Source organism: Lasioglossum baleicum, chromosome 13 (assembly GCF_051020765.1).
Source record: "Lasioglossum baleicum chromosome 13, iyLasBale1, whole genome shotgun sequence".
Lineage (NCBI taxonomy): Eukaryota > Metazoa > Arthropoda > Insecta > Hymenoptera > Halictidae > Lasioglossum > Lasioglossum baleicum.
This window is the reverse complement of record NC_134941.1, coordinates 15,366,743-15,383,811: the sequence shown is the minus strand read 5'-3', so window position 1 is coordinate 15,383,811 and position 17,069 is coordinate 15,366,743. Positions and strand designations below refer to the sequence as shown.

The following is a 17,069-nucleotide window of genomic DNA, read 5'->3' as shown; positions in this document are numbered from 1 at the left end:
CTTCATTCTCGACTCGGTTTTGTACGCGGAATCATTTTATCATTCTTGTAAATTTTAATGCGCAGGACCGTAACGAATGCCAATTAATTTTTTAATTAAAACGTATCCATGGAAATTGCAATTGATGCTGGCGATGGTGTCACGCTCTGTTTAAATATTAATCAAACATTTTTAGAGGGTCGTAATGTTGCGAAAACTATGTCGCTGTATTTGGCAGAGTGTAGAGTATTTTTCTGTGTAAGAATCATTCGAATGAATTGTCATTCATCATTGAACGAAGTTGAAAGCTCGTCTGTTTCTGCAAAATTGAGGAAGATGTTGGACGGTGCAATTCACTTCTTGAAGAACTACTTCGTTTGATGTCCGCCTACAAGTGAACCAAATCGAGAACATGAAATGCGAATTCAACAATTATGTTCTCTTAGCTAATGTCGTTCGGTATCGCTCCGTAAACCATGTAAAATAAAGCGTCGAGTTTACAGAAATAAAGAAGAGAATGAAGAGACCAATAAACGGGGCAATCCACGGTTTAGTGAAAATAGTAAAAAGAACCATAAAGTTTGATGGATGCTCGGCCCACCTGTTAAAGTAAGCCATCAGCTGGAAGGCGGTGTTGAGGTGTTTGTGAATGCCTCCCTTTTTGTGCGGCAGGTAACCGGAAGCTGTGAGGATGTTGTCGATGAGGATAGGTCCCCAGCAGATCACGAAAAGCACCACCACGGCCACCAGCATCTTCACCACCTGGCGAACAGACAAATCAATGGCACACGTGAGAGTCCGAGGATCCTCTAATTACAGTACAGACTGTAATTAGAATCTAAGACCGTACTGCTTTGATCCGACAAGGACCAAGGAACCGGGAGCAGTTCCCCAGTCTTAATTACTTCGTGTTCATCAAGCCTGGAGACTCGCTCTTTCCAAAGGATCGCGAGTAAACGAAAACTGCGAGAAGAGAATAATAATGTTTTACAGCCACTGTGTGCAACAAGCCGGACTTTCATTCGTTTCTCCTCTTCAAACCGAGTTTCAGATGCTTGGCCCACATCCTTTTCCTTTATGATAACGATATGCTTTCACGGTATTATTATTGCTAGAACTTTGTGCATCGCGCGTTGCTGCGAAAATTCGCGGAGAATTTGAAAAAACGGGACAGTCTTAGATTTACCACTGTTTTGGATTCCTGGAATTTTTAGGGAAGGTGGGAGGGCTTCAATTATGTTTGAGATGTTTTACGAGCACGGTTTTTCATTTTTTACGAGCACAGTTTGCAACAGAAAAATCTTTTGGATTGTGCTCGTAAAAAATGAAAAACCAATAAGTATGAACAAGTGTACATTATTTTGGCGAATTAAATAACAGTGGCTTGTAAACATGATTAGAAACGAATACCAAAGATATTTCGCTATGGTTCAAGCAAGATGAGTAGCAAACTCTATGTAGGACACACGGGGAAGGCCTTACGTGTTCGAGAGCGTCGTTCCAAGTGCATGACAATTACCATTTAAATGAAAGTGGCGACGATTTGTTTAGGCAAATTGCTGGACGGTATCGGGACACTCTTACCAATTTCAACGAAGCTGTAGACTTTTATCGCTGACGGGATTGCCGCGTTGTTTTCCGCCTTGTTCGCGATGGCAATTTGTGTTTCGTTCATAGTTGTATTTAAAGCTGTTCAATATCATTTCCGAGACCATTTCACCGGATAACAACATTCCCGATTGTAATTGTCATCACCTCGTACAGAAACGACCGTAAAGGAATTGGTCTAAACATTAAACAGCCAGAAATAATAAATTTACCAATAATTACTATCACTGCGATCGGAATCAACCGAAGTTAGTCATCTAGAGCCGCCCTGGTCTAAAATCTTTCATTTTTTACTCAATTCTTCGACTCCCAACTTTCATTTCACCTTCTTGGCTCTACATATATCATAGTAAAAAAATTGTATCGAGTCAACATTGTTCGATCTGATGATCCTGTTGATCTTATCATGTGCTCTCGTGTTTCTTTTTAAACCTAAGTACCGCTACGACAAAGTTCCATCCTCTAGCTCTCAACAGTAGCCCCATATTCCCTGAAACTGAACGTCTCAATAGCTATCCACATCCACAACAGTTCCGCTAAGGGATCACAGCAGCAGCAGCATCCTAAGGAAATCGAATCAAATTTGCAGACGTCTAAGAGGATCTGCGACGCACCTGTTTCATGGTCCTGGATTCCTCCTCTGTTTGTCCGTCTTCGCGATAGGAGCGTCGCCCGTTTCGCATGGCCTGCCTCTGGGTCATGGGTATCGACTCGGCATCTGCATTATTCGGGCTTAATCTGGAACAGATTGTACCCGCTCGAGTTAGATCGACCGATTGGATTTCTCGCGCGAGATTTCGCGCGCAATCCTGTTTCGCAAACCGTCCGACTGTTCCCTTCCGTTATCTAAATCCATTATGCGCGCACGATGTTCTTTTAGCCGCACGACCCGCAGACGTCGCGCGTAACCTGGATCGTTCTCTTGGATCCGGGGCTTTATCAAGGATCCAACCCGATAAACGGTACGAAATACGCGACACACTGTACGGTGCACAGGGAAAGACACGAGTCTGCGAGTAGTTTTGCCAGCGGAACTTGCAAATTGCATCGCTCGAGATTCCGTCGTTACGGTCAACCGGCTGATCGGGCTTGCTACAAGTTTCTAACGAGCATAATAAAGGATGGCTCCACGAGGGCCACCGACTATCGATATCGAGACGCGAGGATCAAGAGATCTCTTAGAACTCTAACATGCTCTACGATCTCCTTGGCATGATGACAAGTTTATCGAGAACATCGTGATACCGCTTGAACGGCGAACGACTACACGATTCGCGGAACTGCCGAGCATGATTCTTAGCTGGAATTATACTGCGGGTCTTCGTGAGAATTCCTGTTTTCCCGGAATTGCGAATGGAATTGTTTTGTTGCTTCGTGTTTTGCGCAAAAATTGATTCAAGGTATGCAGAAAAAAATAATCGATGTACTGATTATTGAGATACTGTGAATGATCTCTGTATATAGTAAAAATGTTCTGCAACGATGTCAGGATACGAGTCTGTATAATATTCGCAGGGGCTATTAATTATAATGGTATGAGAAATAGTGCCAGACGGATAACAATGTACCATTATTTATGTTCATCACATTTGTGCCGTTTTAAAGTGTCCTTAAATCCAGTTTAGTAACAAGGTCCGTTATTTATGTGCAACACTCAACTTAGTTGCGACTATGTTCAGAAAATATGGGAAAAGTGTTTTTAATTAAAACAGCAACTCTGCGTCAGGGAAAATACACCTAATGGATTCATTAGTACTAAATGAATTTATAACAGGATTGTGGAAGTTGATGAAATTACAGATTTCTGCTTTGTATTTCGCAAAAAAACCAGAATTAATTAGAAATTTATTCAACGCATTAAAAACTAATTGAATAAAAGAAGTTTAATGAAACCTTATTCGATTCTCTATCGAATAACTCCACTAATTGACAAAATGTGTGTGTGAATATTTTACTTCAAGTCTCGTTCCTCTCAATATTTAGACAAACATCTGCAATTCTAGCAAGTTGATAGTTTAGTCGATACTTGCCAGAAATATTTCTCCGAGAAAATGCTCCTGATACCTCGCTCTAACCATCAATTTCGCTTATACGCCTAAAATATGAATACACAGTGCAGTGCATAGCATCAAAGTGCATCGATCATCAGCAAGAAGCACACTTTTATTCTACCAGGAGAAGTTTCTCACCGTCATGAATTGTAAATAAGTCGAAATAGCAAATTTCTTAAGCCCTTCAAAACTGATTTATATGTCTCGGATTCGTCGAGGAACAGACGCGGCGCGGCGCGGCGCGGCGTGGCGGCGACAGTTTCCCCTCGGAATAACTTGCATTTTTCTACGTTTTGTAATCTGCACGGCTGCTTTCTGAAAGAGTTTACAAAAGGTCCGTGAAAGTTCTCCGTTTCAATTACCTCTTGAACTTCCAGGAAACGGCTGTTTAGCCACTTTCAAGTTTTTACGAGCCCTCCTCGACAGACGTAACGATCTCTACTGAGATATCGCTCTTGCGATTAATACAGCGCTACAGTTCCCTCTCCATCGAGAAATTCATTGTCGTATACTCAAAAAACTAACTGTTTTAAGAGTAAAATTCTCGATCGGGACCTCGCGCGAAGAGACACACCGATCCACAAGCAAGAAACTCGTGGAATACTGTTGGATTAAAAGATATTTTAATATTCACCGTGCGAAACGTTGGCACACAGGGAGTTTCCCGACTCGCGTTAACAACATTACAGGGTCCCGTAGCTTTGCTGCGACCGCTGCTAATGGCCGCACTAATTAAAATGCAAATGCTTCCCGTGCAAAACACCATTCCGCGGTTCCCACTTTTCTAATACCTTTCTTTATTACGCCGTGCGTTCGCTTGTTATCCCAAATGCATAATGCATCGTCCTCTGCAGAACTAAAGGAATTTGGAGAAAGGTCTCCAAAAGGATTCATGGGGGCGGGGAGGAACGAATCGAGTAAAAATGACTCTACCTTTAAACCATTAGTTCGCATGGAATGAACAATTTTATTCATTTATCATAGAAGATGAAAAGTTTGGAAATCTTTTCGTTGCACCGCTGTCGGTAGAAAACGCGAAATAAATGGGCAATAGCGATCCGGCCATCGAGAGAGATCTAGCAAAGGGACTTGAAAGGACAAGATTCAATCGTTCGTAATCCTGTTCTCTTATTCACGGCGATTTCAGAGATCTCTGCATATACGTGTATCCGGTGTAACTTTTATCGGGTCTCGGCGCAAGTATCGATTCAAGAGTCACCAACGGTAACTCTCGTACCTCGAGAGGGTTCCCGACTCGATGTGTCGCGAGTAGAGAAGTCGAGTGCATCAGTCACGGTTGTCAGAGTTTTTCCCTGGGACAGCGGTACGGTGCGATGGTTGGATAAAAATGATGGAAAACGCGGTTTTCTCCTCGAAACCGGCTTATCTGGGAAATCGAAGAACCCGAGAGCGAGACTTCTTTCAAAAGACCGTTTACTTTGATTTGCTGCCATGCTGCTCCATTTTGCTGGGCATGATTCCCTTTTTGTAATACCGGCGAGATTATCCGTTCACGCATCTACTATTTCATCCCCTAATCGTGGGGGATGCGGCCGCCCTCGAGCCATCGTGCCACCAACTTTCAGAGACGAGATTCTCGAAACGGGAAATTTAAGTATCGAGCACGGTAATCGCCGGATAAATTATTGTTCAAGAAAATTCCAGCATGTTAGAACTTTTCTTCTATGTCATTTTCCATTTATGTGTCTTCAACGTTTTGTTTTTGGTGGATTGAATCAATTTAACAACTCACGCGTGTCGCGACGTCATATGGTAGCGGCGTTTCATCACGCGCCAAATTTCCCAGCAAATCGCCGTGTAGCAGAAAGCCATGACAGTCACGGGCAGGATGAGGACCAGCACCAACATGTAGACTTCATGCGCGAGCCATAAAAGTCCTGCATCGGAGTCTCTGACACACCAGTAAGCGATGAACCTAAGCCCCACCTCCTTGTGCGTCTGAGAACAACGAAATACGTACATATCACTGGTCAGAGAATTTTGAAATTCATTTACATATCTCGTAAATCGGATAAATAATTCTTACGGTCGACGTAATCATTAGACTGCGAATTGGTATAAATGCATAAAATCTTAAGTCGAATAACGACTATATTTCGCGTTGAAAGTCTAAGAAAATAAACTTTCAAATGGCGGATCTTGATTCAAAGAAGTCGAAGAAACCCGGCGGCTAAATCCGAGGCCAATTAATGTGGCCAATTATAAAAACGAAACCTGAAGCGGACTGAGGCTCGCAAGCACTGTTTCCCGAGGATATATTTCACGACGGTTTTCCGGTTTTTATCGTTCAGGTCAGGAAATTAACTTCGGGTTCGAGTAACGCTCTGTGTGCGATCTCTACGTAAAACGAAAAGTGTACATTTTTTTTTCTCTAGAGAAAACTCGGGCTCTAGTAATCCGTGAAACTAAAACAGAGCTGAAAAACGCGAATTATTACCGCTCTGGTAGATAAGAATTCTCGGCTTCGATATATAGCCGTGTGTAATTACTAAATTATTCAGAAAATTGCGATTTTATAAAATTGCTTTTTAGCTGCTGCAAATTTTATAAATGTCTATTACCCGGTTACTTCATTTAACAATTTAGTTTAACGTCTGGCTTCTGAAAAAAGCCGTTCACCCATCGAGTAATTTGATAAAAAGTTGCAAGTGGACTGCAAATTTTATTTCAGGTAAAACGATTTGAGAAGATCTTCGCGCAAAAGCGTTCTTCGCCCCTGAAACGGTTAATAGAAACTCGTATCGCCGAAAAATCCATTCAACTAACATCCGTTTTACGATTCAGCGAGGAAAAGTTTATTAAAACGCTGGAACCCGTACACGCACGAGCACATGATTCTCCACGGTCACATAAAATCGTTTTATAGTCGGGCACGGTGCATTTACTTTACGAGTAGTAAAACCGAGCTACCCGCCGAGTTTCATTAATTCTTTACTCCTAGCCGTGCGGACGACCCCCACCAGATACGACGGCAAAAATTTTAATTGACTTGCAATTTGAAATTACAGGCTTCGAAATTGTGTCCGTGAATTTTCGCCGCGCCACCGAAGAGGAAAACAATGCCTGCTTGCTAAGTGGCTGCCGAGTATCCAGAAACTAGACTGTAACTCGGTCGAAACCACGCTGCTAACTATCTGACCGCGAAACTTGCTGTCTCTGAACGAAATATGCTATGTCTACGCGACAACTATGCAAACATGTGCATGGCATATTAACTTTGATGACGTGCGAGTAAGAGTTACGTCTGATAAAAGTGCATTTAGGGCCTCTGGTGAAAGAAGACTGTAGGTTAGCAGAATTTAATGAATCAAAATTTCATTTACTACCACGAGAATTTAAAGGGAAGAAAATCTCATTTAGTAGGAAGGGAATTTAAACGAATGGAAATTGGATCTCGAACACTGCTGTGCTATTCCCTTCGGGTCTACGCGACCTGAAATTCAGTTTAATTGTGGACGTCAATGTTGTATTTAATAATAGGTTCCTTACCAATCACACGCGAAAATCTTAATAAATTAAAAATATTCTATGATATATTTTTATCTAGGTACTGCGATCCGGAATAAAAATGTCCAATTGAGTAGATTACACACTGCCGAGTTAAATTCAGTTTTAATGTATGATAGAATAATGAGTCTCGATTAAAAACTGAGTTATGCCATTATTACAGTGAGGTATGGCTAAGAAGATTGTGGAAATAATTATGGTGGTAGAAAATTAGCGTTCACCTGGGTAAAAATCATCGGAATACCAAGCAGGAACGACACCACCCAAGTTATGATCACGATCTTGCGGGCCTGGCTTATCGTGCACGTGTACTGCGCTCTCATCGGATGAACTATCGCATAATATCTAAAACACGAGTGGAATTTACAATTAGTTCGACATCGTTCACCACAAAGTGTCCGGTCCCATGAAATACTAATGGTAACCACACATTGCTTGCGACATCATTCAAATTTTTCCTTCTTCCAATAGTAATAGGATCTGCATTGAAATTATTTTAAAACGAACGCAAAGAATCTACAGTTCCATAAACATATCATATATTTCAAGAAACCATTCAATTCGAATTAAGCTGTGAATCTTCCAACAAATTGAAGTTTAAAAATTAATTAGTGGACTTCCACAGAAACTCGCAATTTTCACCAACATTTTCCTGAAGTAAGAAAAAAGAACTACACTAAAGCCCCTTTCAACCTCCCGGTCCAATGTATTTTATTCAGTAGCATTTCTTTCCGCTGCGAATGCATAAAGATCCAGAGATGGTGCTAAATATTCTTATTGTCGTGCAAGAAGTTGCAAGGCGATTTCAGCCGAGGGATTAACAGTTTTTGCGAAGCATATCCTGCTGATCGCGATTTCCGTGGCGGCTGCGAGCGTTTTCGAATCACCGAGATTAGGACACAGGCTGTAGTGAAACGAAAGCGTGATGTAAAGAAAAAAAGGGGGAGGGAAACAGAGAGAGAGAACGATGAAACAGTGTAATGGCGCGAAAAATCTCCGCGAATGGTTCGCTTTACGGCCGCAGCCATTTCCGGAGCTGTTCCGTTCTCGCTGGCGTTTCCTTTTTGCTCTCTGTTCTCTCATTCCACGCCTTCGCAATTAAGCTGGGAGAGAAGCGACTCCGATTATCCCGGGCCTCCCCAGCTGCCATGACAGCGAAAGTATTCTCTGATTTCCTGTCGATCACTGCTCCCACACTGAAAATCCTTTCCATTTGGTTTCGGTTTTCCCCTCCGAGTAGAATTTCAGCGAGGATAGTTACAGGGTAAATTAGATTTTGCGCTTTTCCGTGCATTTTCCGGTTTCCGAAGCGTTTTAATATTCTGAAAAAAATGTGACATATTTTGGATCCCGAGGTGCATTTTACATAATTTTTTCAGATTTTTTGTTGCAAAGTGTGCTCGTAAAAAATGAAAAACCAACAAGTGTAACTTTCCTCCTCAAAGCAGAAACGTCGAAAAAATTCGGTTTTTATTTAGAGGGAGCTTAACCAAATTATTATGAAAAATGTTAATTCACGAAAATTTAATAAGGAATTTTTTAATAGGGAATGGGTATTTTTTCCCACACTAATGTAACATTAAGCATCGCGTCTAATGAAAGTTTGTCGACGAGATTTTCCTTTTGCATCGTGTATAATAATTCGCTTTTCTCCGCAGCCGCGGCTGGTGCTATTAAAAAATCAAATTAAAAGTTTGATTATTCTTGCGGCCTGATTGCTTCCATTCCTTGCAGAAGAATTGTATACTCCGAAGAATCTAAAAATTCGCTCCTATCGATTCGAATCTAAAACAGTTTTCTTACAAATATATTATCAGATACCGACTTCAATTTCCTGCGTCTGTATAAAATGCCGAACTTCAATTTCCTCTGCTATCGAAAATAAATCAAAATTATCTATCCCAAAGCACTTTCTACGGTTACCCATGAATCATGCACAGGATCGTGGACAGAATCGTGTACTGTGAGTGACAGGAAAAATCGATTCACAATTTCTATAAAAATATTTCATCAAATTTTAACTTGAATTTTCTACTTTTGTATGAAATGTTGAACTTTAATTCCACACTTTTGAATATAAATAGAAATTTTCTGATTCAATATTCGTATAATGAGCCGTAAACTACATATACTAACGATCTTAAAGCTTTTAGAAACATTGTATAATCGGAGACTTGAAAATTTGCTGCACGATTTCAATAAAAATTTTTTACCGCATACTGACTTCGACCTTCTAGTTTTGAAGGTCTAGAGGTTTCGAGGTTTAGAATTCTAAAAATTCACAAATTTAATAAAAATACTTAAGCAAATGCCGACTCGAATCTTTTATATTTGCAGCTGAATAGAAAAATTTCCCAAATCACGAATCTCAGGAATAGCTTCGGGTGTTTCAAGGCCAACTGAGCATTCGCAGCACGCCAAGAATGCGATCGTATAGATTCTCCGTGTCGTCTCACGCTCTTAGTCTTCATAATCCCCTTTAAAGCGGACACCTCTGTGACATTTTTCACCGCGACAGCAGCGCCACGAAAAGAATGGAAAACAGAATGAGATAGTTCGCGAGCTTTATCCCATAGCGTTCCGCGTGGATACGACGATAAACAATAGCGAAGCGTGTAAGGGAATGCGATCGATTCAACGAGGTGGAATAGAGGAGGCTCGATGATAAGGCGTGGTTCAATTTCCCATGGAATCAAATAAATTTTAAGCATGGTCGCGCGTTCAGGCGTCTTTGGGGCCTATTTTATCGTTTCTCTATTAAAGCGAGACGCGAGCGGCATGATGAAACTGGAAACCTCTCGGGAGAAACTATAAATCTGGCGCTGTTGTTTCCGTGACTTCTTTAAACCCGTCCAATGAAATCTACACTTGCATAAAGTACTTCGATTTAGAGAAACGATGTATAAAAGAAACAAAGAACCAAATGAAAAACGTAGAAAAGTTGAAGAAAAGCTAAATAGATGCCCCCTCGGTTGAATAACGCGGAAAATTCCATCGGATGAAATTTATAATCTAGCCTCGGCGTTGTTAATTCCGAAGATACAACGCCGCGCCACGAGGAAAATTGCATCGCGATCTTCGAACTAATGGCAACGATTCATGACGAAGCGAGCCCTTTCCGCCGTGCCAGGAGAAAGTGCTGCTTTCAACGACCGTAGCCCGAGCCCCGGCTATAAATAAGTGGAATTCCAGGGAACTCGTTTGCCTCCGTCAATTAAGCGAAATTATACGCCGGCCGTGCGATATCTCAATCGCGGCCACTTCCCCGGGAAAGTAAATTGAAACTGTGAAACGTCGAAAGAGAGAGTTCTTCTCGTAGACTCTCGAACCGTTCAGAGTCTGCTACTTGTTTTCAGTCGGCTTGTCCGAGAAGTTTTAAAGTTCCTCCACTTCTATCCTTCTTTCGGTTTTCTTTCCTACTTTTTCGAGCCGCCTCATTCACGGCAACCTTCGAATCGTCCGCGTTATGCTATCGTGTCACACGTTCAGTGCAATGCCAGCTTGTGACAAGATTCTGAGAAGTCCAATTAAGTTTTTAATTGAACCGGAAAGTAGATGGCCAATTTTTATGCGAGATCAAAATTGTGTCAGCGAAGATGGCTTTACCTTTCTATCGACATAGCGGTCAAAGTGACGACCGAGCAAATGGCAGACACACTCTGCATATAGTGCACCGCCTTGCACAGGAACAGACCCATGGTCCACGTATACGAGAACAGCTTGGCGACCTGAAACACAGACAAGTGTCTAGTCAGAAAAATTTTCTCTTTTAATCAGCTTAAAAAATTGAAATTGAAATACTGTACCCCTAAATTCTACTAATATCTTTTCAATCTTTTTTTAATTCACTACAATATCGACAGAGATATGGGATTCTTGGAGCGCACATCGTTTCTGGGCCCATTCTATAGAGAACTATGTCGTGCTGAGTCAGTTGGCCGTCAGTTTAACAGTTTGAGGTTCATTCTTTGCTTCCAAAGCCAATTTTCCTCTTTCACTTTCGCCATAGATCGCATCCACAGCTTCGATCCGAGACGAGTGGCGAAACAATGCCATAGAAGAACAAAAATCCGAGGGCACAATGAAGCCCGCACAAAAGTAGAAGGAAGAGGACGGCTGGAATAAAAGAAGTACAGAGAAACGCAACGCGCGAGGTTGGACGTGTTTCATCAACCCCTTTCAAGAAGAGGAAAAGGGACGGACGGTTTATTGAAGCACGCTCTTTGAAGACGTTAACGAGCGGAAATGCCGAGGAACCTCCGTGGTTGAAACCGCGAACTGTCCACGCCGCGTCGCGGTTAAAATTGCAAAATTACAGAAGCGGACTAAAAGACACGAACACGTTTAATGAAAATTTCCATCTCGTTTGCGTGGCTCTTATTGGCACGGTTTATGAATCTGAGATGGTCGAAAGGTCGAAAGAAAAAAATGAACCCTGATTTATAATTAAAGTTTGGTTTTTGTGGACCCGTAAGGTCAATTTTCCAAGAGATGAACTCACAAAAATGGACCGGAACTGTACGAAGAAGAAGCGAAGTTAAGAAGTTAAAACCCGCTCGTAGAACTCGCTCCGCGAGACCGGAAGGTTAATTGAACTGTTAATAAGGTCATTAAGGTAATTGCAGCTCGAAGACAGTATAGAAAGAATGAAAGAGCGGTGGCGGAAGTGGCACGAAGAGAATTTCCACGGAAAGAACAATAGGGTGAGAGGAAATACTGAAGGGAAGAGCTTCTTCTGTTCCGCGCATGAACGACGGCGAGGGTTCACCGATGAAGCCAAGGAATTAAGCGCGTGATCCTCGGTTCTAATTTGGTCCGGTGGAAGTCCACGGGGAACGGTAAGCGTCTCACAGAGATAAGGGGACCGCAGCAACAAGGCTCTGATCTCGATTGCTCGAGTTACGGTCTTTCGGAAATGCAGCGGGCCGGTGCGAGTCGCTCGACGGAACTGCCGGCATTAACGAATTTACCGGGAATTTCGCTCGACCGAAATTTTACGGCAATTATTGGACGATTTTGCGTCAGGTTATTCGACGGATCGAGCTTCCGTGTAAAAGCACCGATCGCGAAAATCGCGATCAAAAGGTAACCTAATTGCCGGAGAAATGATTTGTGAAGCTAGAACTAAAATCGAACAACAGTATTGCGTGAAAACTACAGGAAAAATTCAAAGACATGGACATGGGAAATTTTGTAGACGTAAAATGTTCATGGCTATACTCCGGAAGCTTATAGAAAAAGAATTATTGAATCTCTAAAAAGCTGGAGAGTATTAAATGATGTAAAGGATTTTCTTGATGCCAGAAGGCCATTACTAGAATATCGACGTTCGGCTTTCGATTTCATGGGTTCCAGAGAATCAGGAGTGCGCGTTCTATTATTATTTTATTTATGCAGTAGGTATTTAGAATCGACAAAAGAGTTATCCCGGTCCAATACTTCAATGGTCACTGTGATGCACGCTTTGTCAGCTCGATTGAATAGCTTTTTTGTCAGTATTCGATGGGGAACCAGCCGGCGGTGATCAGCTGAGCCAGTCCCAGGTTGTCGGCAAAGAGAGGAACGGAAGCGGATGAGCGTGGGTTCAGGCCAAGCAATCAGCTCGAGCAAATAGCAAAGCACTTTCGGCAACGAATGAGCCGAGAACAGCGACAGACAAATAAAACGTAGACGTTTCCCGACGAGTTCGCCGACGAGTATATGACCCTTGAATCTATTAAAACAACTTCGAGAAAATTGCGATCTGAGAATTAAAAAATGATCGTTAACAATTATATAGAAGGCAGATCTTCACCAGTGATACCAGTCCTGGAGAAAGTCTGCAATGATCGCTACCAAGTATTGTTCTACTGTATACGAATTTTTTTAGTAGCAGGAGTAAACGATAAGTCGGACATCCAACTAAAATACTTAAATTGAGCAGTATATCTTTAAGAATACGAACAATAGTGATACACTGTGACCTTTTAAGTATTTTTAGCATCTTTTGATGCAACATGCAACATACTGCACAGGTCACGTGTTGAAATAAGCCTCGAGTGTAGAGTACTTTAAGATAATAAGTGAGAAAACGTGATTCTAAAGTTGAGTGACGGCTTAACGACTCAAAGATCCAGGAACGAAAAGCTGTGACCGATGTTCGGAGCACTCAGCGCATTCAATTAACTGAAAACGAACGCGGGCGGATTTAATTACGCTAGAGCCGGCCCAACGTGCTGATCAACTCTCGGGCGACGTTCTCGAGCGCCTTGTAAATCGACCGAAACGCGTGCAAATAATTTTGTTTGCGAGGCTGTAGAAATTCTCTCGTCGTTCTCACGGCAATTCCCGCGGCATTCTGCGCTTTCGTGCAGTCTGCGATCGAATGAAACGGCTTCGGGCGCATACGCTGGTAACTCGATGAAATGCTTGTAGAGCCCGGGAATATAGCACTGTCAAGCTCCACCGAAAACAGATAGCTCGTTGCCGGAATGTTCAACACCTATTAGGCAACATAACCGAACCAGCGGAATTTGTTAGAATATTTTATCAATTATAGCATCGGTTCCAATTATAGCATGAAAAGAGTACAAACACAAATTGGGCCAGAATTATCTTGTTAATAGCATGCTAGATCCGTCCCGTTCGCGTTAGGACACTGATCGACATTAACGACATTAACGTAAAGTTTAATCGATTCAGGTAATTCAACGCAGTTCGGGCACACTTTGTATAGTAACGCGTTTACTATACAAGTCTACTCGATCATCGTACCGAAGATTAGGTTCTTTGTTTCAATCGGGGGGAGTTAATTAAGAAAGGAACTGACTGGGAGATATCGGGAAAACGGCGTGCGTTATCGAGAAGTATTTCAATATTCGAATAATAATCTCCTAGTAGTCTGTTTCGCGACGTCTGTCAAATGCAGGTTCTGTTTCGATGAGCATTTCTACGAAGCAATTCAGAGAGTACAATGAAACGATTTATTCCCCCGATTATTTCTGATTGCGCGATTGACGTTTCATTTAAATCGACTTCTGATTATCACGAAGAAACGATTGCGAAGGCCCAGCTGTATCATAATTCGAGATTGGTTCTGGCTCGACCAATTAGGGTTCCAGTAATTAGCTAACTATCGGCGATGCCGATCGGAACCGATACTCTAGAGATTGATCTAACGTCGCGTCGTGATTACACGCTGTTTAGGCTCCCGGAGACTCATTTCGTTTCTTTCTTAATTGCCGGTGGATAAACGTGTTGCTGTCATAATGAAACGAATACGCGAATTGTTCCTGTGAATTATACAAAATTTTCCGAGCCGGGGAAAATGTTATGAATTGTATCAAGAATTTCCTGGAAGAAAAATGTTTCCATTACAACATCGAAGGTGCTGAAATGAAAATTATTTATGTAGTTCCCTGTAAAAGAATTTCTCCTGTCAATATTTTCGTTCGGTGCCATTAATTTTTCCACTCAATTTCTTCGAAACATGGCGCGGCGCGGCGGCGTCCGCTCTCTATTTGTAATCATAGACATATAGAGATAGACTGCGCGGCCTGAACGAAGCGCTGAAGCCCACAATGGCGGCGTGCGAGAGAGAGAGAGCATTAGCCGGGGTCCATAGCGCTCTCTTTCTAATTGATGTGTCGACACATGATATAGAAAGAGAGCGCTATGGACCCCGGCTAATGCTCTCTCTCTCACTCTTTGTACCGCGCGCCGCCATTGTGGGCTTCAACTCGCCCATAAGACGGCGCAGTCTATCTCTATATGTCTATGTTTGTAATGCATACATATGCAAATTCAGACTGTACGCGAGGTCTGAACAGGTCGAACATTTGAATTTTTCATCGTCGGTGTAAATCGTCTCTTCGCTGACCACTGAACTGCGAAGCTTTATGCAGATTCCTATTTTTTTAATGGATTCGAGGAAGCGAGCGCGAGAAAAAATGTGCTTCCGGAATAGTCGCGGTAAACAGAAAATGCAATTTTCATCACGTACGGATGGAGTAGATGGGAAATAAAATAATAAGTAACCAATTCTATTAAATTCTTCGTCTACAGTTTCTTAGCGGTGTTGCGCATCTTATACATTTATTGTAAAAAATAACTAGCTTCGAGTGGCAACCTAGCAGCCTCAAAAATTCCATAAAATCAAAATAACTCCGCAGTCTATCGATCGCGTCAACAATATCGACAATATTGCAACTCCCAGAGTTTGCGGATTGAAAAAAAAAGTGGAAACCACGGGGCGATGATGAGCGAGATTATTCGAGGATTAAGCTAAGGGGTAGAGAGTGGAGTGGGGGAACCGATGGACAAACGTAATCTCTTTAAGCGGGGGTTCGCTCTGATCAAGTTAACCCGTCGTTTATAATAGTGCGTTGTTATCGTCGGTGTTGTTGCTGTCGCGTCATCATCGTATTACGCGACAACAGGCTTGTCGATACATCGTTTGGGATCGATAATATCCGCGACGATATTGCATTTTCGGCCTTGTATCGCGGTCGCAGTGTTATGCAATCGACGGCTGGAACGTCATGCCGAACGAATCGAGAACAGCATAGTATAGCAGAAGAGAGGAGAGCACAGCAGAGAGCAGCGAGCGTAATTCATGGAACCCGAGATCCTGGTAGCGAAATGAAAATTGCCTTGAGCTGCCCCGACCGGTCTGCAACGCGAGTAACTTGTTGATTCCATCGCGTTGATTGCGAATTGTTATTGTATTTCGGGTGTTTATGCAGATCCGCGGCTTCGTAAATTACTCGGGCGAGATATTCAATTACACCGCGACGCACACGTGGTTGCTGGTTGTGGTTACACATCACATAAATAATTCGCACATTTAATCGGATATTTTTCGCGTTGATAGCGTTTCGAGACGGTGTCCGATTCGATACAGAGAAAATATCTAATCGATTATTAATTAAATTGCTGGACATTGTCGCAAAAACGGAGAAATGGCTACGGAGAATAAAATCGATGTTGCGCATAAAATATACGGGAGATTAAAGTATGAGCAAGAAGATTTCATCGAAGTTCTGCGTTTGTTTCTGACTTAATAATCCTTTTAAGCCATGGAGGAAGTTCTTCTTCTTCTTCTTCTTCTTCGGGTCTGTACTTTATGAACGATAGCTGGAAAATTAGCATAAGGACCTGCATCTGATCATCGCAGCTTCCAATCCACTAAAATAACGTAAAAATGTCGACGGGTAGGTACTTTAAATGCAGTTGTAATAATCTTTTAGCCGGTAGTGATTTTGCCGATTTCCGGATTCATGAATCACCGTTTAGGATGCGAGGATCATCAGAGCCGGCAGCTGGAAATTAGCCAGGTGAAACAAGCGAATTTTCGGGGGAACTGTGACCGTCATTGGGAGACAGCGCAATATTGCAACAGGATAATTAGCATACAGCGCGGTTCATTCGGTCGCTAGTGTGTCCCGTTACGGTTTAATTAAGCGACTCCTCGGCTATCAAAGCTGAACGAGAAATTTTAACGGTCAACCACCTATCCGAACCGTCCCTGACGATTATCGATCTCTGTTTGTCCCCTGTTAATCGTCGATCGTCCCCGGAGAACAAGTTAATGGAACCAACTCGGAATAAGTGAGCACCATTTTTTAAAAGTAGGTGCGACTAATTCCTAATTTCACGAGAATGTTAACAATATCCAAGCAGGTGGTCTGGACGTGGTATTTTCACTGATATAGTAAATCTAACGTTAACACAATTTTCTGAACCTACTCGACAACACATACAAATTTCCACAAACTTGCTCAGTCAAGTTACAACACCGCGGACAGCAATTAAGCGAGTTGCAAGCATTTTTTTTAATTGTTCGAAACTCGGCGCGAACACCAGCAGCTTGTCCATCGAATAAAGTTTGGAATAAGCGAACGCAGCAGTCGGTGAATTATACCA

General features: G+C 42.3%; 1 protein-coding gene across 7 annotated transcripts in view; it reads right to left on the bottom strand.

Moving 5' to 3' along the window:
• Positions 1 to 17,069, bottom strand: part of LOC143214823 (QRFP-like peptide receptor) — a 64,892-nt gene that overhangs the window by 7,841 nt on the left and 39,982 nt on the right. For all 7 annotated transcript variants that reach the window (XM_076436270.1, XM_076436265.1, XM_076436264.1 and 4 more), the window contains exons 4-8: positions 10,773 to 10,894; positions 7,388 to 7,511; positions 5,392 to 5,597; positions 2,202 to 2,325; positions 581 to 741 (exon numbers count right to left, since the gene is read on the bottom strand). In XM_076436270.1, the coding sequence (XP_076292385.1) occupies positions 581 to 741; positions 2,202 to 2,325; positions 5,392 to 5,597; positions 7,388 to 7,511; positions 10,773 to 10,894 (737 nt within the window). The remainder of the gene's footprint in view (positions 1 to 580; positions 742 to 2,201; positions 2,326 to 5,391; positions 5,598 to 7,387; positions 7,512 to 10,772; positions 10,895 to 17,069) is intronic.